A 19139-nucleotide genomic window follows, 5' to 3' on the forward strand; every position below is an offset into this window, starting at 1 on the left:
AAAATAATAATAATAATAAATAATAATAATACACAAGCATCAGGCCAACTGAAAATACATTGCCATAAAAGCTGAAATTGTAAGACAAACATGCAAATGTTGTCTCAGTCAGTGGTGCCCATTTTGTCCTTTTCCCCAGCTGGAGTCTGAGGGCTTAGCTGAGCAGCTTGTGGCGATCAAACACAGTCTTTCGCTGCTCCTGGACCTGTTTCTTCCAGCGCTGCTGAGCTCCCTCTACCCTCTCCAGCACCGTGTTCCCACGGCCATCCACATGCGGCCTCACGTCCTGTCGGGAGAAACAATGAGCACAATTAATATCTAAATCTAACAAAATATGAACTATAGCACAAATATTTTCTTTAATCAAAAGACTGTTTTATCATTAATACCATTTACTTGTTAAATAGTAATACAATTACTTTTTTGTTAGTTATGAAGTTAGTGAGTGAGGGACCAAAATCTGAAAATCTTTGTTTGTTCTGTAAATGCACATTCAACAGAAAATGTGTCTTCATTTTTGAGACAGTGTGTGTGACAAGCAATGTTGTGCTATTTAGAGAAAATATTTCCCAATGTTATACCTAAAGATTTGTTTTGCTCACAAATATTTAATTTAGATTCCAAGTCAACTTTTGCAACAATAAATTAGGTCAAATTAGCACAGATGAGGACATACCTCAGAATCCTCCTCGTTGTGCAGTGGAATGGTGTACTGATCATGTTTGCGGATCAGAGGATCAACTAGAAGCAGGAACAGCATGTACAGCAGAAGAGCTCCAACCACTGACAAGTAGATGATAATGGTCACCTAGGAAATATACAAAAATATCAAAGTAGACAAGAAACGGAAGTTGCGATAGTATTTTCTTTCCTTTTGTGATGTGTATCTGAGTGAAACGACTTCTCGAACAAGAAAATTTGACTTGATTTTGTCCTTGGGGAATTGATTGGATTGTTGTGGTTAACTATTGCTGTGATGTCATGTGAGTGACAGCACTGCAAAAAATTATGTTCTTACTCAGTATTTTTGTCTTGTTTCCAGTCCAAATATCAAACATTTCTTAAATCAAGATGCATTTACTAAAGTAGTAAAATGACATAAGATATTAAGTCTTGTTTTCTGGGGAAATAAATAAAAATTAAGTGAGTTTTTGCTTAAAACAAGCAAAAATATCTGCCAATGGGGTCAGAAAAATTAGCTTGTTTCTGTTTGAATTAATATTATTTTTCTTACTCCATTGACAGATAATTTTGCTATTTTTAAGCATCAACTCACTTCATTTTGATTAATTCCCCCGGAAAACAGGGCATAATATCTTACTCATCTAGTAAATACTTCTTGATTTAAGAATTTTTAGATATTTGGACTGGAAACAAGACAAAAATACTAAGTAAGAAATGCATTTTTTGCAGTGAGGTTGTCCCGCCCTCACGCCAGTAAACACATCATCAGATAAGAGAAGTTAATAATAAAGATGTGCAAATATAAATCATTTATATAACAAACTGCAATGTTCCATTAAAAAACGTTCAATTTTGATTTTATGGTGACTTTAATACCCTTTGTACTACATTATAAAAGGCAAGAAAGCAGCTTATAATAAACATAACTTTAATTTTAAGTAGAATTTATTGATTATCGGAAGTTGCTCAATACCTTGATGGTGTTGCTGCTTCGTTCTTCATACTTGCACTCACAGAGCAGACAGTAGGCCTCCACATCATGGCCAGGCACTGGCATGGGCTCCACCACATGCAGACAGTTACTACAAACCAATACATAAAAAAGAAATAACTCAGAGAAAAAGAAAATCTTATAAGACAGTTTATTCATCTATATATAATTTCCTTTACACACAACACAGGTCTATGCAGATTCTCACCAGTCTTTCTGGGTCACGTTTCTTTTGTAGATATGCCCACTGATGTTTCTGTAAGGTGGACAGATGCACTTGCAACGCACATCTTCAAAACTCTGTGTAAGGAACATATTAAGTGACATGTTTAGGGAATATTTGACACACCGGTAAGTGGGAAAACATGAAGAGCATACATTTAATGGACATGTGTCAGGGGATAATTGTACCTTATCTGCATGAGCAATTGATTTCACGTCTATGAGAACAAGAAACAGCAGAACGAGTGCTGGTGCTCGAAGATTTTGAGCAATGCTGGATGACATGACGCCTGCACATAAACATCATTTACTTTATTTATTGTTTTACTGAAGGCAATTGCTTAAATTGAACTGGGACAGTCAGTATTAAAGCAAACAAGACTAGTCATCGGTTGAAATTCTTATTCATGTGGGACCTAAACAATATACTCCTAATCAGTTTTATTATTTTATTATTGAGTGGCTTGTATAAAGCTGATAGACACCCGGGGACACAATCCACAGTTTAGGCCTTTTCCCCTCTCTATTGTGTATTTAAAGAGAAAGTACTATTAAATCTTTCAAATCAAATGTTTAAGCTAAATGCTACATGCGCAACTGCAAACGTATAAATAAATGCATATACGCACCTTTAATATAACATCAATGCCCATCAAACATATGTTGACTTTCTCCGGAAGTTGAGGATTGTTTCTGTGTAGACTGTGTCACGTGATGCTAGATGTCCCGCCTTTATGACCGGTGAAAAGCAAATTAAAAGACGTCACAACATGTTTTATTACGAACTGAAATGAAATAACGTTATTTATTTGTTCCATAGAAAAACAAACTCGTGATATCTTTATGAATTGTTATGTCCCCAAATTTATATTATAAAATAGAGATAATGAACATATAAATAACTACTTATTGACTGCACACAAATAAGAAACGCAGACTTAAGATTTTGTAAACCACCAGAAAGGAAATAAGCGCAAAAAGTCTAGCCATACATAAACCCAACTTTGTTCAAACTTCCCATAAACAGTTTACTCTGTCTCTATTGGTTTCCCAACCCGTCACTCAGACTGTGCCGCCTCCAATCATCGAGCAGCCTTTTAATCTTATAATTTTGGCGGCGGTCGGAAGATGGCGGAAAATTTGAAAGGTAAGAAAGTGTAGTTTAATCGTTCAGAAACAACGGTTTACTTAATATATGTCATCTCTATTACACGAGTTGTTCGTTAAATTATGTATTTTCAAAGAAACCCCGGAAACAAACACTCCGATTTGGAAGAATCTTTGCTGCGAGTTGTTGATACAAACTCACATCGATGGTCGATGTTATGGCCACCGCGCGCTCACGCAACACATTCAACAAGCTCTTTGTAAAGTTGTACAGCGTCACAATTGGTGCAAAAGTGTGTACATTCAGTAGTTAGCAAGCATAATTTTCAATGTTTAGCTAACTTTCCCGTTCTTATGAGGAATATGATCTATTCCGTATGTCTGAACACTGGACGCATGAAAAAAAGCACATTTCCCCTCAACATGTTAATCTACGCCTCTGTCGTTGTTTACCCACTTAGTTTAGGTTTACATCTCATGTCTATTCTTACTAATTACGATTAGTCTTAGCCAGTTTATTAAATGGCCCATTGGTTAGTGATGACACATGTTTGATTTCTTGTAAGGATTTTTTTTATCTCAAACTGGCAAAATGATCCAGTTATCTGTACAATATTTTAATAAATGTTTAACTTTCATGTTGTTCTGTGGTGCTGCGTGGTTTACTGCAGTCTTTCAAGCTTTTTAATGAAAAGAATCATGAGATAGGGGTCTATGATGATGATTCCCTTGTCAGGGAGCCCCCTTCCTTCAATATACAAGCAGTTATATATTTTCATTTCTAAGGACCTCTATGGAAAATTACATGAAATAGTAAAATCAATTAAATTGGCTTTTGTTTGTAATTGTACTGAAGAATGTTAAAATATTTTACAGACAATATTTGCAATACAAGTTAGCAACATTTTTTTTTAACCCAATTTTAGAATGTTAGATTCTTAATTTAATTTAAAATTATTTGGGTAGCACTTTTCAAAAATATCATTTAGAAACCAAATTAAATCCATACAACAAGTTAACTAATAAATCTTAAAATAAATAAAATATTTTTTAACAATTTTGAACAGTAGTGTGCGTATGTATACATATATATTACACTTAAAATCCATTTTGTAAAATCTTTGCTGTTAAATTCTCAGCAGACTCCTAGTTTACAGGCATGTGGACTTCAGCTATTTTCTGAATTTATTTTCAGAAATATTTTCATAAATTTTGATTATTAACATCTATTAACATCTAATTGTTCTTGTAGGTCAAGTGTGTAGGGTAGCATGCATTGCCAACGCAGACCAGCTGGAAGTGATCTGTCGAGAGCAGGGGGTGGTATGCGGCGACCTAGGCATCAACAAGAACAACCTGTGCGACTTTGAGGTAGAATACCTTTGCGACTACAAAAAGAAAGTTATCACCGATGGGAAGACACAAACCGTACAGGTGAGCATAAACCTCTGGCTTGTAATTGGTCTCACATTAGCGGTGGGTGATATGAATGACCAGAATATTATTTTCACGATATGAGAAATTTTATTGCATGATAACAATATATATCTCAATATAGCCTAGTTATTTGTGTTGTTTAAAAATAAGAACAAAGAAGCAAATTACAAACAGTAGGACAGTTATAGCCTAATAGAACAAAGATACAAATTAAACGTAGTAAGAGATACTCCAGAAATTGGATAATAAAATGTAAAAACACTGCGCTGTCTTCACTGTATGAATTAAAGGCACACTGTGGAATTTTTGGCCACTAGGGTGCGCTCGACCTGTAATTTTCACTTCTAGTGCTCCTAGAGGCCACAAGCGCCGCAGCATTGTCGCAAAAGTCAACAGTCAACCGGTCAGCCTCCCGTGTCTTTATGTGTGTGCAGACGGCATTTGATTTGTATGTTGGAGAAAGTTAATCGATTCACTACTGACCAAAATAATAATATAAATATAAGATTACTAATATAAATCCTATAAAGAAAACAAATTGAATAAAAGTAGCATACGCAGAAAACAATGTCTGATCAGGTAAGTCGCATTGACAAGGGTTGCCCAATCCTGCTCCTGCCGATCGTCTGTCCTGCACAGTTCATCTCGAAACCCTAATCAAACACACCTGAAGCAAACAATTAACGTCTTCAGGATATCTTTGCAATGGGTTGGAGATGAAATCGAGTAGTCGGGAAATCGTGTAACAAAACTGATATAACTCACTACATATTTCCGTTATTTGTAGTCTTCAGTTTGTTTTTCCTTTTACACAAATACAAACATATATGAGCTGAAAGGAAAAAAAACATTTACCTTTGTATACGGCAGTATGTTGTGACTTATATCAGTTTTGTTACACGAATTCGCAGTAAATATTACATTATATATACACTTTTATGCCGATGTTTATTTTAAACTCCCCCTTTTTCTTTTTTTGGTCTCCTCTGACAAAATTTTTGCTTTCTTCCGAGTAGCTGTTGATTCAGCCATGACGACAACATACAGACGTCGGCAATCAAACGCGAGTTGAGCTCTCACGTTAGAATTTGAGGAAGTTGGGGTGGTGGGGGAAGTGACGTATGCCGTAAAGCGGTCGAATTTTCTCTTTGTTCTTTTTGTGAAAGAACTTTTTGAGTTCTTTTTGTGCTCGGGTTCCTACCCGAAACCCGAAGTTACATAGTGCTAGTAAAAGCGATACAGACACCTTCAGGCTTCGGCAGACGTGTCATTCAACCTATTGTAAGTCGATGTACCATCTCAATGGGTTTTGGTAATATATTATAAAGGTTGAAAAGTTCCACAGTGTGCCTTTAAATATAAATGGATGCTTATTAAAATAGTAAAATAGTTATTCAGTCAAGAGCAGTGAGTGATTTTCTCTTTATCATTCGTTGTTTGATTAACATTAATGACACAGACAGCAGCAGGTATTCACCATGAAATAAAAATTGACAATGAATTATAAATTATTTATTCATCTATAAATATAATTTTTTTTAAATATCTGTGTACTTTTGTAAGTTTTAATCAAAATAACTTCCCCTCCCATCTCTTCTGTGATGACATGTTTACTAAACACAATGATCCAATCAATTCCCAATAGGGTTGCGGCGGTGAGGAAAATTTCCCACCGGTTATTCGACGTGTGACAACACCGGTAATCCCGGTGTCACCGTGGGGGGCGGGGCGGGGGGTTAAATAGCTTTTAAATGCGTGCGCGCGTTATACTTTCACTTTCGAAATAAGCGTCCATTGGCAATTCAGCGCTGACAATTCAAAACTCGCTGATAATAAAACTTTTATTTATAGACAGAACTTTTATTAGCATAACGAACGAATAAAAATAACCCCATGCATAGGCTGAAAAAAGTGAAAATCGGCAAACTGTGGGCCCAAACAAATAAGAACCATAAAACGTTTATTAATGAATAAGAAAATAAAATAGGCCTAAATAAATTACACAAAGTTTAAATAAGATAAAACCAAATAAATAAGAGACGAATATAAAATCTCCACACGTGCTAAATGGAATTTGACTCCTGATGCTTGCTGATCTGTGACGTGACTGGCTCTTGGCACGCACTGCGCAGTTCAGTTTTTAATTATAATGTATGCTCTCTTCTGAACTAAATAATTGATAATTATTATTTTTAATTAATTCAAATAAATATTTTAGCAAAAACGAATACTTAAAAAAAGTCAAGACATCGCGGTGTCACGGTGGGAAAGTGATGTCACCGGTGATGGGGCTTAAAACCGTTAACACCGTCAACACCGTCTATCGCGGCAAGCCTAATTCCCAATTGACAAAATCAAGTCCAGCCCTAAAAAAATTATAGTTTGAGAAGCCGTTTCATTTGGATATATGTCACAAGAGGAAAAGAAAAGTCTATCACAACTTCCGTTTCATGTCAACCTTTAAGACCTCATGCATTGACCCAATAAACTGATACACGTCTGATTTTCTCCCAACTGTTTAGGATCACTTAAAAGGGTCCTATTATGCCCATTTCACAAAGTCTTGATTTTGTTTTTGGGGTGTACTAGAGTAATTAGAATATGTTTTCATGCTTGATTGTTCAAAAAACATAGTATTTTTACATTATTACAGCTCCTCTCCCAGTCTGTCCCGAACGTGTTGTTTAGTTTCGGTTTTGATGAAGCCTTGCAGTTTTGAAGTTCTTGGAAAGTGGATTCTGTTAAATAAAATATCTCCCTTTGGAGTAGATATATAGTGAAAGTAAATTCTACTACATGAAGGGTAAAATTTAGTTTTATCAAAGCAAAAATGTATCCAGATCTAAATGCATTTAAGTTCACTACAATCCCTGTTACTCCCTTTACAGGAGTTATATTTGGTGAAATGGAAGGGGTTCCCTGAATCCAGCAACACATGGGAACCTCGGAAGAACCTGAAGTGCGTAGATCTGCTCAACCAGTTCTGGGAGGACCTGAATGTGGAGATGCGTAGACAGAAGAAGCGTTCCGCCCCTCGTCGGCTTGACCCTGCCACCGCGTCGCAGCTCATCCAGCGGGCGAAACTCCGGCAGACCCTTAAACAGTGGGAGGTACACCTCAACAGCTTGGGCGCCCACAAGGGCCACATCTATGTCCGGAACCTGGTCGACCTGGAGGGCCCGCCTAAGAACTTCACCTACATAAATGACTATAAAGTTGGTGATGGGATCATGCTGAATGAGGTGTCTGTGGGCTGCGAATGCACAGACTGCCTGGGCAACCCCGTGGAGGGCTGCTGTGCCGGAGCATCACAGCACAAGTTTGCTTACACTGAGTTAGGCCAGGTCCGAATTCGGCCCGGGTTGCCCATTTACGAATGCAACAAGCGGTGCCGCTGCGGGCTCGACTGCCTCAACAGAGTGGTGCAGAAGGGCATTCGGTATTCCCTCTGCATTTTTAGAACAGACAATGGCAGGGGCTGGGGGGTACGGACCATGGAGCGCATTCGCAAGAACACTTTCGTCATGGAGTACGTTGGGGAGGTAAGAAGCACGGAGGCTTAAGTCATATAGTTACTGGATCAGATATTTTTAAATATTCTATGAATTTTTGTGACATTTTATCATTTTGGTTTAGACAAGTGGTTCGTTTTGTTCACTTTCAGTTGATCATTGCCGTGTAATCATGGGTACATGTTTTGCTTTAGTAGATTAGTGGCATTATCAAGCAAACAATGTTCCTTGTGATGGCTGATTGGCTGTTTATCTGTCTTTCCCAATAATAAGTCTGGCTTCATGATTGTTAAACTCTCTTTTTTCTGTTTTTCTTTAGATCATTACGACAGAAGAAGCAGAGCGCAGAGGTCAAATATACGACAAAGAAGGCGCCACCTACCTTTTTGACCTGGATTATGTGGACGACGAGTACACTGTGGATGCTGCTTACTATGGAAACATCTCCCACTTTGTCAATCACAGCGTGAGTGGACTTGAGCTTGCATCTACTTGAAATAGACATGTTTTTATTTTATATCTATGAATTGAATCTTACATTTCCCTAAATGTCAGCAATAATCACAACACATTTTACTTGACATCACTTAAACTGTAGCTTGTCATTTAAAGGCAGTAAATTAAATGTCACAAAAGTATTTTCTTCGTTTGTGTCCTCAGTGTGACCCAAACCTTCAGGTATATAATGTGTTTATTGATAACCTGGATGAGCGGCTGCCACGGATAGCGTTCTTTGCCACACGTGGGATAAAGGCAGGAGAGGAGCTCACCTTTGACTACAAAATGAAGAGTATGTATGGGACTGTCACTGTATAGAAAAAAGTAGTCTGCAGCTTGACAAGTGATTTGGGGTCATTAACTTGGCCTTGATACATACACTACCGTTCAAAAGTTTGGGGTCAGTCTTTTTTTTGGAAATGAATACTTTGATTCAACAATGATGCATTCAATTGATCAAAAGTGACAGCGACATTTATAATTTTAAAGTATGTCATATTGTCATTATGTAAGAGTTATATTTCCAATAGATGTGGTTATTTTGAACTTTCTATTCATATTCATCTATTACTTGAGAACCAAATCAGTATATTAGAATGATTTCTGAAGGATCACGTGACACTGAATAATGGAATAATGCCTGCTAGTGGTCGACAAATATTGTTTTTTTGATTGCCGATGCTGACATCTTAGACAGCAGGGTGGCCGATGGCCGATATAAAGCCGATATTTATATATATATATATATACTTTATATTTATTTTAATCAATATTTAATAAATTAGAAAACAAATCCTTAAAATAAACATGTTAATACTTTAGATGGCAACTTCTTGAATCTGCAATCCTATTACAGTATTTTTCACAAATAAAGTAATTGGTTAAAAATAAATGAATATGTGAATAAAAAGGAAGTAAACACTGTAACAGGGCACACAGTAATCTGGTAATTTCGTGTGCACTGGTAATCATATTTTTTTCAAATAAAGACAAGGTAACGCTAATTTTACATACAGCACACAGTGAAAACGATATGAATATGACACAGTGGGCAACTTTACTATAGCACAGCATATTTTAAAATGAAGGATTTAAAGTTTTTCGATCGCGTCTCCTGTGAAGCTGATCTTCTGTTCGCATTCACGCACTTTGCACGGACCAACCGTCACTCGCAGTAACACGTTTATGCAGGCAACAAATGCACACTTCATAAGATATCACCGCTGGATTCGATTAAATCAGCAAGGTTTGTGAAATTAAATGTTTATTAGATATTCAGAGATTTGTTAAATGATGTAGATGCACATTTGCTGAATGTTGATGGTAAATGATTAAGTATTTTAGCCTGATTGTTTGCCTTTTCTGTTACAAATAATATAAAAGCAACGCTTTACTTTTTCGCATAACATATACTTTCTTTGTTTACCAGTTCTGTCTAACAAAGTATTAGATGACTGACAGATCGTAAACTAATGAAGACGGAGAATGTGAGTGAGCGCTGTGTGATCAGGCTCAGCGCCGCCCGTTAAAATAAAAGTCTGGAGCGCCGTTAAAATAAAAGTCCCGCTTCTTACACATCGGCTAATCAGAAAAACTTATCGGCTAATGCTGATATTTTAAAAATGCCAAATATCGGCCGATATATCGGCCTTGGCGATATATCGGTCGACCACTAATGCCTGCTGAAAATTTAGCATTCCCATTACAGAGATAAATTACATTTAAATAGGGGTGTAACAATACACATATTTGTATTCAACTGTTCAGTACGAGGCGTTTGGTACACATTACAAACCAAACGATTAGTTGGACCATTTTTCCTGCCGTGGTGACCAAAATTTTGTTAGCAGTCGCCCTGGCACGACCGCCACAACATTGCCCAACATCGAATGACATACGTAATGAAAGCGGAACGAAACTGCGCTACTCATTTGTGCTTCATGGACCATTTATCAGTTTGGACCAATTTCAGTGCAGCGCGAGCCGATCTTGATCAAGCGACACTGTTACTACACAGCACTAAGAGATCCAGTAAAGAAAGCATTTGAATTCGCCATAGAAGTAATAACATCTCTGCGAGATCTAGTGAGAAGCATTCAAATTTCTCCGTTATTAACCGTAGATCTCTATTTGATCAAACAGCGCTGACGTGGAAACCAGGAGAAACATTGTGCCATGAATGAACTAGCTATAGGCTTTAAGTCCACAGATCAGCAACATTCACTATGGATTTAATGTAGTAACAATAACTGTAACCATGGAAGTTTGGCAGGAATAGTAAAATGCTTTCAAGTACGTCACACATCTTTTTCCAGCACTGTCTTCAAAACTCAAATATTATCATATTTTAATGTGATGACCAAAACATTATTTGTTCATCCTTCAAAGATTACCCCCATTTATAAAACTAAAAGTTTCAAGATGTAGGAAAACTAGCACTTATTTAAAAATAAAAAAGACATTAAATTACCATTGTAACCAGTAGGTGGCTGCCATTTCCACTCCCAAATATTTATTTTTTTAATCATTTTGATTTTGAATTTTTATTTCGACATTATGAATAAAAATGCTGGCCTCAAATGTTAATCTGGAGCCTTGCAAACTTAAAATAAAACTGCACATTGTAATTTCTGTAAGTTACGATTATTTATCACCAAGGCATCTGGGGGAAAATGTGAATAACTGCGCTGCAGGTGGATTTAAGGTGTGCCCCTAAATGTTCTGCTTGTGCGCCTAAAATTGTCAAAAGTCTGGAGCCCTGTACATGACAATAGGCTACACTAGTGGGAAAACTTTAAACATGTTTACTCATTTACGCTGACATCACCCCAGTGTGTCAATAACTGGAACTAGACAAAAACAAGGAGAAACACACACTACAAACTATCCCCGCAGCATTTAGTGGACACTCATCTTTCTGGATTTTTTTTTTTTTTTTTTTATTGAGTAAAAGCACACAGAGTTCCATATAAATACAAAATTGTTCTTTTCTTTGTATTTGTTTATAACTACTACAATATTACATTTCATTTTTTTGAAAGTAGCTGTTTTTGTTTTATATGCTGCTGAGAAGACCCCAGAAGATGGGTCAAGTATAGCTCCATCATTGTTCAAAGTAAAAAAAGATCATGCTTTATGTTAGTTTTAAATAATTTTCTTTTTTAAATCAAGGACATTTCTCTGGCATTTCTTTCTTCTTGCTGTATCGAAAACGTACTGAACCGCGACACCACTGTCATCGAACCAAACCGTGAATTTTGTGAACCGTTACTCCCCTAATTTTAAAATATATTTAAATACAAAAGTTATTTTAAGCTGGAATAATATTTCACAATATGGCTTTGTTTTTTACTATATTTTTGATCAAATAAATGCTGCTTTGGTGAGCAAAAGAGACTTCTTTCAAAAACACTGAAAAGAATCATACCAAATTATTGAATGATTTGAAGTTAAATCAAAATTTTCTTTCTCATTTTCCCTATAGTTGATCCAGTAGATGCAGAGAGCACGAAGATGGATTCTAATTTCAGTCTGACGGGACTCCCAGGATCCCCTAAGAAACGTATGCGCATGGAGTGCAAATGTGGGGTGGCGACATGTCGAAAGTACCTCTTTTAGAGGATGTTCATGCTGAAGAGGGACTGAAAGAAGATCATGTGTTCAAGTGAATATGTTGAAAGCTTCTGCAGTTTAGAAACCGTTTTGGCAGGTGTTTTGTAATACTTCATTGAATTTTAAGTATATATTTAAGGTTTTTTTTAATTTCCCCAAGATACATTTGTCCTGATTTTTCAAAATTGTTGTCTGCTTTAAATAGTGTATAAAATGTGCCATTAATCTTTCGATTTTTTCCGTTAGAAAAGATGTGTAAAGTAAAAAAAGGGGCCTTCCAGTAATTGTTTTAAAATCACATTTTAAATCATATCAAAGTCCTTGACACCATGGAATTCTTACACAAATGATTTGAAATTTTTAAACATTTAAATGGTCATATGTTTGATTAGGAGGGGTTCTTTTTACTTTTTCAATCACACTTTTGTAGTGTAACCTTTTGGCCTGTTTTTAGCACATATCTTTAGACCAGTGTAAAATATAACAAAATCTTCAATGTCCTTCCTTCTATTTTTTTGAATGACTTTAAATTACCACCAGGTGGCAAAATTGTACTATTAATGCACAGAAGAGAAGTTTGTTAGACAGAGGGAGGTGGACCTACATGAGATGTTGCCTTTCACGCATGCAAAATGTTATTCTGTTTTATGTGAATATAGTCTAACACATGACAAACTATATTCATACTGTCAAACTGGTCTTTCATTGAATGTATTTGAGAGCTGGACTTCATGGATGCATAAATGAGTGGGAGTGCTTGGTTATTTCACTGATCTGTCTGACTACTATTCAGGGTTGTTTTTCCGAAATGTCTCATGAACCAAGTGTGGCAGTTGTTTCTAGTCTACTTGTGCTTGCAATATTTGGGAAACACAGCTCAGGTGGTTTTTCAGAACTGGACAGTGAAACTGGAATGTGTTCTGTAGATTGATGATACATACATTCTGGATTAGTTTATGCTCAGGAACATTTCCTTATTAAATTCACACAATTTTATAACTATCACCCTCAACCAAATCTGTGCATATGTATATATATATTAAGACTACCACTTGTTATTTTTATGTTTTGTATTAAAGAAAATCGAGTTACTTTGTCAGACCTCACATTTATCACACACTCGTGCGTGTGCAACAAACCTTGTGTCTAAATCATATGAGTTATACTGCTCTGTGAATATAACTTCACTACCAAATTTGGATTCATTTCAGTTTGGATAATTTTACTGACATTGACAGCAAGCTTGATTTTAACATTGAAGGACTGCACACAAAAAAAGCTCTGAAATAAATTGGTCAGTTTTATCAGTTATATAGACTTTTATTTCTTCCTTGATATTGACAAAACACATGTGAACATGTATGTTATTGAGAACAGAATGCGTTTACAACCTTTTTTGCACATTAATTCAGTGAGATGACAAAGCAATAAAATGATTGACCCAAAGGCTAAAGTTTTTGGATGAAGGGAACCAAGTGTGAAAGATTTTTTCAAGGAACAGCTCTAACTTCTCTACTTACAATGGTGTTTAGTCACCCAGTAACCTGATGCAGTGACTTCAGTGCAATGCGTGACCTTTTGGGGTGACATCAGAGGCTTGGGGCACGCTTCTAAAGAGCACTGCAAAAGGCAATATACTTGTCTGCTAACTAACAGGAAAAAAGATAGGAGTGCTTTAAATGCTTTTTAACCCTTTAGGATGCAGATGGGTGCAAAATTGTTGCATACTCTCAAAGCTTAACGTTTACTTATATAGTGTGTAATCTAGGTTACAAAATGATCACATATAACATCAAACACAATTTCACAGTGTCAATAAGTGAATAAACATATACAAACTTAGTATCTTAAAATACTCCATACCGAGACGCTCTGGTTAGATTTACAGACATCTACAAATTCAATTCCTCACTGAGAACACATTGTGGTATAAGCAAAACCTCAGATATAATTACACTTAAAACTCAAACTTTCCTATAATTCTTATCTGAAATAACCTGCACCGTTTGTCCAGCCTTGCCTCATTTCTTATCACACAAAACTACATACACTCACCATCAAGCCATCCCACTCACAAATGACTCCAAGTTTGTATATAAAATAACCAAATGCAATCTTTAGGGGGCCAGTAGCTATTATATGTAGAGAAACTCACTAAAAAAAGACACATTTAGTGTTTGAATCAATGAGCTGAGCCACATTTCCAATGACCAATCATGTATGAGGTAATTCAGCTAAAATACACATTGCTTGCTCAAACTATTATTTCCGATTGTATGGTATATTAACCACAGCAGATTTTATACTATAAGTCTGAATGATACACAATATATTAAGCAGAAGCTGAACTCCTACATTTAAAAAAAATAACCAACTCTCACTCTACTTACAACCACATAAACACAAATATAACACCAGATCTGTTAGCATAACAATGGTTCTTTTTTTTTATTTTTTCTTTGGAATTCCTCAAGGCACTGGGGAGAAAGGAAGAAGGTAAAGACTTAAGGCTTTTTAAGAGAAACGGATGGAAGGGGAAAGAAAACTGGCACAAAAATTAGAACCAGAAGGACAACAGGAATAATCCCACATACAGAAAAACACTAGGCTCTCGAATCCCAACAGCCAGGCAGATAACAGCACTGAAGAAGGTCACAGAGGCCATAAGACACGTGTCCAAAGTAACCTCAGTCTGATCCTTTGATATTTGAGATAGTTCAGTGCCGGTTCTTGGCAGTGCGTGCTGGGTTTCAGAGTTTTTACATGTCTGATGTGGAGCAGTGGAAGGTTCATCACCCTGACAAGTTAAATCATCTTCTGCTGAAGAGTGAACAGTTGAAGGTTGAAGATCAAAGTCTGATGTTTCAGAAACGCTGACCAGTTTTGGCTTTTCTTGTTTGCTTGTTGGATGTTCTGAAGTACACATGATGGAAATTGTTTGGTCGTCAAGTTTTGGATCCTCAAGGAGGACTGAGTCGATAACGCTTGGATCCAAAATAAATACTTCCTCTTGCTGATGTTGCTTGATTGCTAGTTTATCAGACATTTGTTGGATGAGTAAACTTTGGGTTTCTCTGTTCTGTCTTGTGGGACCTAAATGAGAGGGAGACAAACAGGAAGCCACTAAAACATCTGTTTCCTCGTCATCCATCTTGGTGCTTTCCACCTCAACCGCCTTGGTGGTCTCGACTCGGAATATAGAGACAAGCTCTACTTTCTGTTCTTGAATTCCTTCCTTCAGAGTGTGCTGTAATTTTGACAGACTTAGCTTCTCCATGCCTTCAGTTGTATTGTTTACCTCATTTGGCGAAGGAGGCTGCTTGGCTTCTTCCAACATGTGGAAGTTAGTTCCTGCTTTATCTTCTTCTATATTATGACTTGATTCTTCTAGCATGTCTTCCAATGTGCCCACATTTTCCTCAATATCTTCCTTCTCCTTAACATCCTTCATACCTTCTTCCTGGATATGTGGCGTGTCTGGAATCCCAGCAGGTGATGGTTGGCCAAACTCGAAAGGCACTTGCACTAAGATCTCAAGCTGGAAATCATCCGTCTGTGGATGAAGGGATTGGTTGGGTTTATTGGAATCCTTAAATTCATCCTTGGTTGTCTCTGGATCATCATAGCACTGGATGAGAACTGCAGGAAGGGAAAGGGACACGGACGGGACAACATTATAGACTTGATCTTGTGCCTCAGAGGACCGCTGGGTTGATTGTGATTGGGGGATGGATAGAATTAATGGCTGAAGTCCAGACTCTTCTGTTTGTGGTGAATTACTGGATGACATTGAGTCTAGTGGAAGTTGTTCTCCGAAGGGAGTATCTGAAGGGGATAGAGAACATCCAGCCTTGGAGGAATTCCTGGTGGACTCTGGAGAACTGGACAAATTTGTCTACAACAGAGAGGAAAAGTAACAAAAAAAAAGCTTCCATTCCAAATAATTTATGAACTTTTAAGCAAGAATGTAAGCTGTAGGCATTAAACATTTGTTTGCATTTATGAATTATGAATTTGAATTTTTACAGACTAACAAAAAGTGTAAGGTGAATGGCACAAACTTGAAATGTAATATTCATTGCTAGAGAAATTAGAAGTAGTTGGATAGTCAACAGTAAATGAATTTGCAAATGCATATTATTATTATTATTGACACCAGCACTACTAATATTAGTATAGTTTCCCATTGATGTTTAATACATGCTGTTGTTTCAGACCATATCAGTTTATCGATCATTATTAATAACTGGTAAAAAAAAAGAAGTAAAAAGGATAATTTTATAAAGAAAAAAAACCAGAGACAATTTATATGAATATGAAGATATCTATCACTGTTTTTACAGATTTTGACAAAAAAAGTGAAAAGGTTAAACTACTAAAATGCTAAGTGCAAATGGGAAAGTGATTTGTGTTAGCATGAACCTTGTGCCAGTTCCCATTGGCCTTTTTCACAGAAACTCATGCCAAAAAGGGAAGATTGCAGCAATGAAAACAAAATCTTCAAAAGACTGTTCTGAATGTTTGTGACAAAATTACACAAAAATTAAAAAAAAAAGATCAAGGTGATGCTGATAATGCAAGAATGTTGTTTAGCTCTATAAATTGAGTCTGTTTAAAGTTGTACATGTCAAACATGCAACAATACTGACAATATTTACATAGAACATACACAGAATTAAAGCAATACAATTTATACCGGTTATTTTCCACTGTTTTTTTTTTTGTGGTAGTTTTGTGTTTACTTCAGTTACGCAGGAGTAACTGATGTTACTCCTGCGTAACATATGTTACATAAATTAACATATGTAGTATACACTAAGCTTATTGCTTTTTTAAAACTCAAAGCATGAAAACGTACTCGGTTACTAACGTAACCTCGGTTCCCTGAGAGTAAGGGAACGAGTATTGCGTAGCTAATACGCAGTGGCGAAACTCCTTTTCCTCTAAATTGAAATCTTAAATTGAAGCTTTAATTTAAAACGCAGTGCAGCTGCACAGTGAAACGCAGCAGAGCGTCTAGCTCACTCATTGGCTGTGCTGCAACAACTGCACATCCAATGGCCGAGCGCCTCTGAACGCGCGACCAATCAACTGACTTGGCGCCGAGTACGTCAGAGCGCGCCTAAATGGGCGTTGGCCTAAGCCTATAAATATCGCTCATTTCGGCCAAAATACCAGGTTTAAATCGACTGAAGCGACACATCCTGGCAGATTGCAATAGTGCAGCAGGCTACGCAATACTCGTTCCCTCACTCTCAGGGAACTGAGGTTACGTTAGTAACCGAGTACGTTCCCTTTTGAGAATGGTCACTTCGTATTGCGTGGCTAATACGCAGTGGAGACACAATGTAAAATGCCGCACATTAGCAATTGGCTGAATTAACTGGAGCCTACGGAACACCATGAGGCTCAACAGAACAAGCCATAATCAGTCTCCCAGTATATAATGACACTAACCGGACAGAGTCGGGTTCATGAATAAAAACTGTGGCTCATAACCGTCCTAGGACTATTTGTGCTTATGTACAGTAATATGCTAGACAGATAAAAAAACAGACACCGTCGAGTAAATATCATACTGAGAGGACCTTGGCCTGCAGGCAAGGTACCTCTAGATTATAAAATCTGACAAATGTGGACGGCGAGGGACCAACCGGCCGCCACACAAATATCTTGAATTGGTACACCACTGGACCACGCCCACGATGAGGCCATGCCTCTCATGGAATGGGCTTTATGGGACAAACCTGGCCCACAGAGGCGTATGCCAGTGAGATGGCTTCCACTATCCATCTGGATAGTCTCTGCTTCGTGCCCGGAACCCCTTTGGTGCGGCCGCCGAAGCAAACAAAGAGCTGTTCTGACTGCCTAAACGGTAGCTTAGATTAGACTAAATTAGCTAGATTAGCAAAGTAGACATCATTCTCAGAGGGTGGGAGTGCTAACAGAGTAATGACCTGTGCTCTGAACGGGGTTGAGAGCACCTTAGGTACATAACCGTGCCTTGGCTTGAGAATGATCCTAGAGTAATTTATCCCAAATTCCAGACAGGAGGGGCTCACAGAGAGCGCCTGCAAATCTCCCACTCGCTTAACTGATGCCAAAGCCAACAGCAGAGCAGTCTTCAGCGAAAGTGGCTTGAGATTGATCGACTGTAGCGGTTCGAACGGGGGCCCTTTTAGGGCCCCAAGGACCGTGGAAAGGTCCCCCTTTTAGGGCCCCAAGGACCGTGGAAAGGTATGGTGGGGGGCCTGGTGGGGTTCAACCTCCTGGCTCCTTTGAGAAAACAAACGATAAGGTCATTTCTCCCCAGCGACTGGCCAGCCACAGGAGCATGGTGAGCTGCCATGGCCGCCACGGACACTTTGAGAGTAGATGGGGAGCGACCCGCATCCAAAAGCTCTTGTAGGAAGGAGAGCACCACTGACACTTCACATGAGTGGGGCTCGAAGTCTCTGGCTCAGTACCAGCCAACGAATACTGACCACTTCAGAGCATAGAGCCGTCTAGTAGACTGTGCTCTAGCCTCAGTGATTGAATTTATGACCTTTTCTGGGAGGTCCCCGGATACCCTTTCAAGGTCCATACATGGAGGACCCGTCGGGGCGAGGGTGCCAGATCGTCCAGTTCGCCTGTGTGAGGAGGTCCTTCCTCATTGGCACTGGCCAGGGAACAGTGTCCGTCATCTGTGCCAGTTCTGGAAACCACGCCTGGGTTTTCCAGAGGGGGGCTACTAGGAGGACTGAGCATCCGCTTTCCTTGATCCGTCTGATGACCTGAGGGATCATAGAGACCGGTGGGAACGCATACAGTGGTAGACTGGGCCATGGGTGGGCCAGCGCGTCCCTGTTCTTCGAAAAGAACGTTGTGCAGTGAGCGTTGTTCCTGGAGGCGAGGAGGTCGACCTCTGCCCTGCCGAACACACTCCATATCAGACGAACCGTCTGTGTGTTAAGAGACCACTCGCCCGGGGGAGTGTTGTCTCGAGACAGCATATCCGCAACCACATTTTGGACTCCTGGGACATGCGCAGCTCTCAGGGAAGGCGCAGGTTGGCATGCGACCAAAGGAGGAGC

At 38.2% G+C, this 19139-nt stretch overlaps 2 protein-coding genes across 3 annotated transcripts in view; one reads left to right on the plus strand and one right to left on the minus strand.

Annotated features, from left to right (window-relative positions):
- Positions 1–20: 20 nt before the first annotated feature.
- tmem9 (transmembrane protein 9) overlaps positions 21–19139 on the minus strand; it is a 196674-nt gene continuing 177555 nt past the window's right edge. The window contains exons 1-6 of one of the 2 annotated variants that reach the window (XM_056260931.1): positions 2527–2546; positions 2087–2187; positions 1884–1975; positions 1658–1766; positions 677–808; positions 21–286 (exon numbers count right to left, since the gene is read on the minus strand). In XM_056260931.1, the coding sequence (XP_056116906.1) occupies positions 155–286; positions 677–808; positions 1658–1766; positions 1884–1975; positions 2087–2182 (561 nt within the window). In that variant the 5' untranslated portion in view covers positions 2183–2187; positions 2527–2546 and the 3' untranslated portion in view covers positions 21–154. Of the gene's footprint in view, positions 287–676; positions 809–1657; positions 1767–1883; positions 1976–2086; positions 2189–2526; positions 2547–19139 lie in introns of those variants that run through there. The other variant, XM_056260930.1, reaches the window with a different exon arrangement.
- Positions 2969–13154, plus strand: suv39h1b (SUV39H1 histone lysine methyltransferase b). Its single transcript, XM_056260925.1, has 6 exons — positions 2969–3044; positions 4257–4438; positions 7330–7983; positions 8273–8419; positions 8614–8743; positions 11936–13154. Exons 1-6 carry the CDS (start codon positions 3026–3028, stop codon positions 12067–12069), a joined length of 1266 nt encoding a protein of 421 aa, XP_056116900.1. The 5' UTR covers positions 2969–3025; the 3' UTR covers positions 12070–13154.

The sequence above is a fragment of the Rhinichthys klamathensis genome, unplaced genomic scaffold (assembly GCF_029890125.1).
Source record: "Rhinichthys klamathensis goyatoka isolate OS25496 unplaced genomic scaffold, OSU_Roscu_1.1 h1tg000180l_1, whole genome shotgun sequence".
NCBI lineage: Eukaryota > Metazoa > Chordata > Actinopteri > Cypriniformes > Leuciscidae > Rhinichthys > Rhinichthys klamathensis.

Excerpts from the sequence above, each read along its gene's own strand:
- suv39h1b (XM_056260925.1), top strand. Across the intron at positions 4,439-7,329 it reads GGAAGACACAAACCGTACAG|GAGTTATATTTGGTGAAATG; the intron begins GTGAGCATAAAC and ends CTCCCTTTACAG. Across the intron at positions 7,984-8,272 it reads TCATGGAGTACGTTGGGGAG|ATCATTACGACAGAAGAAGC; the intron begins GTAAGAAGCACG and ends GTTTTTCTTTAG.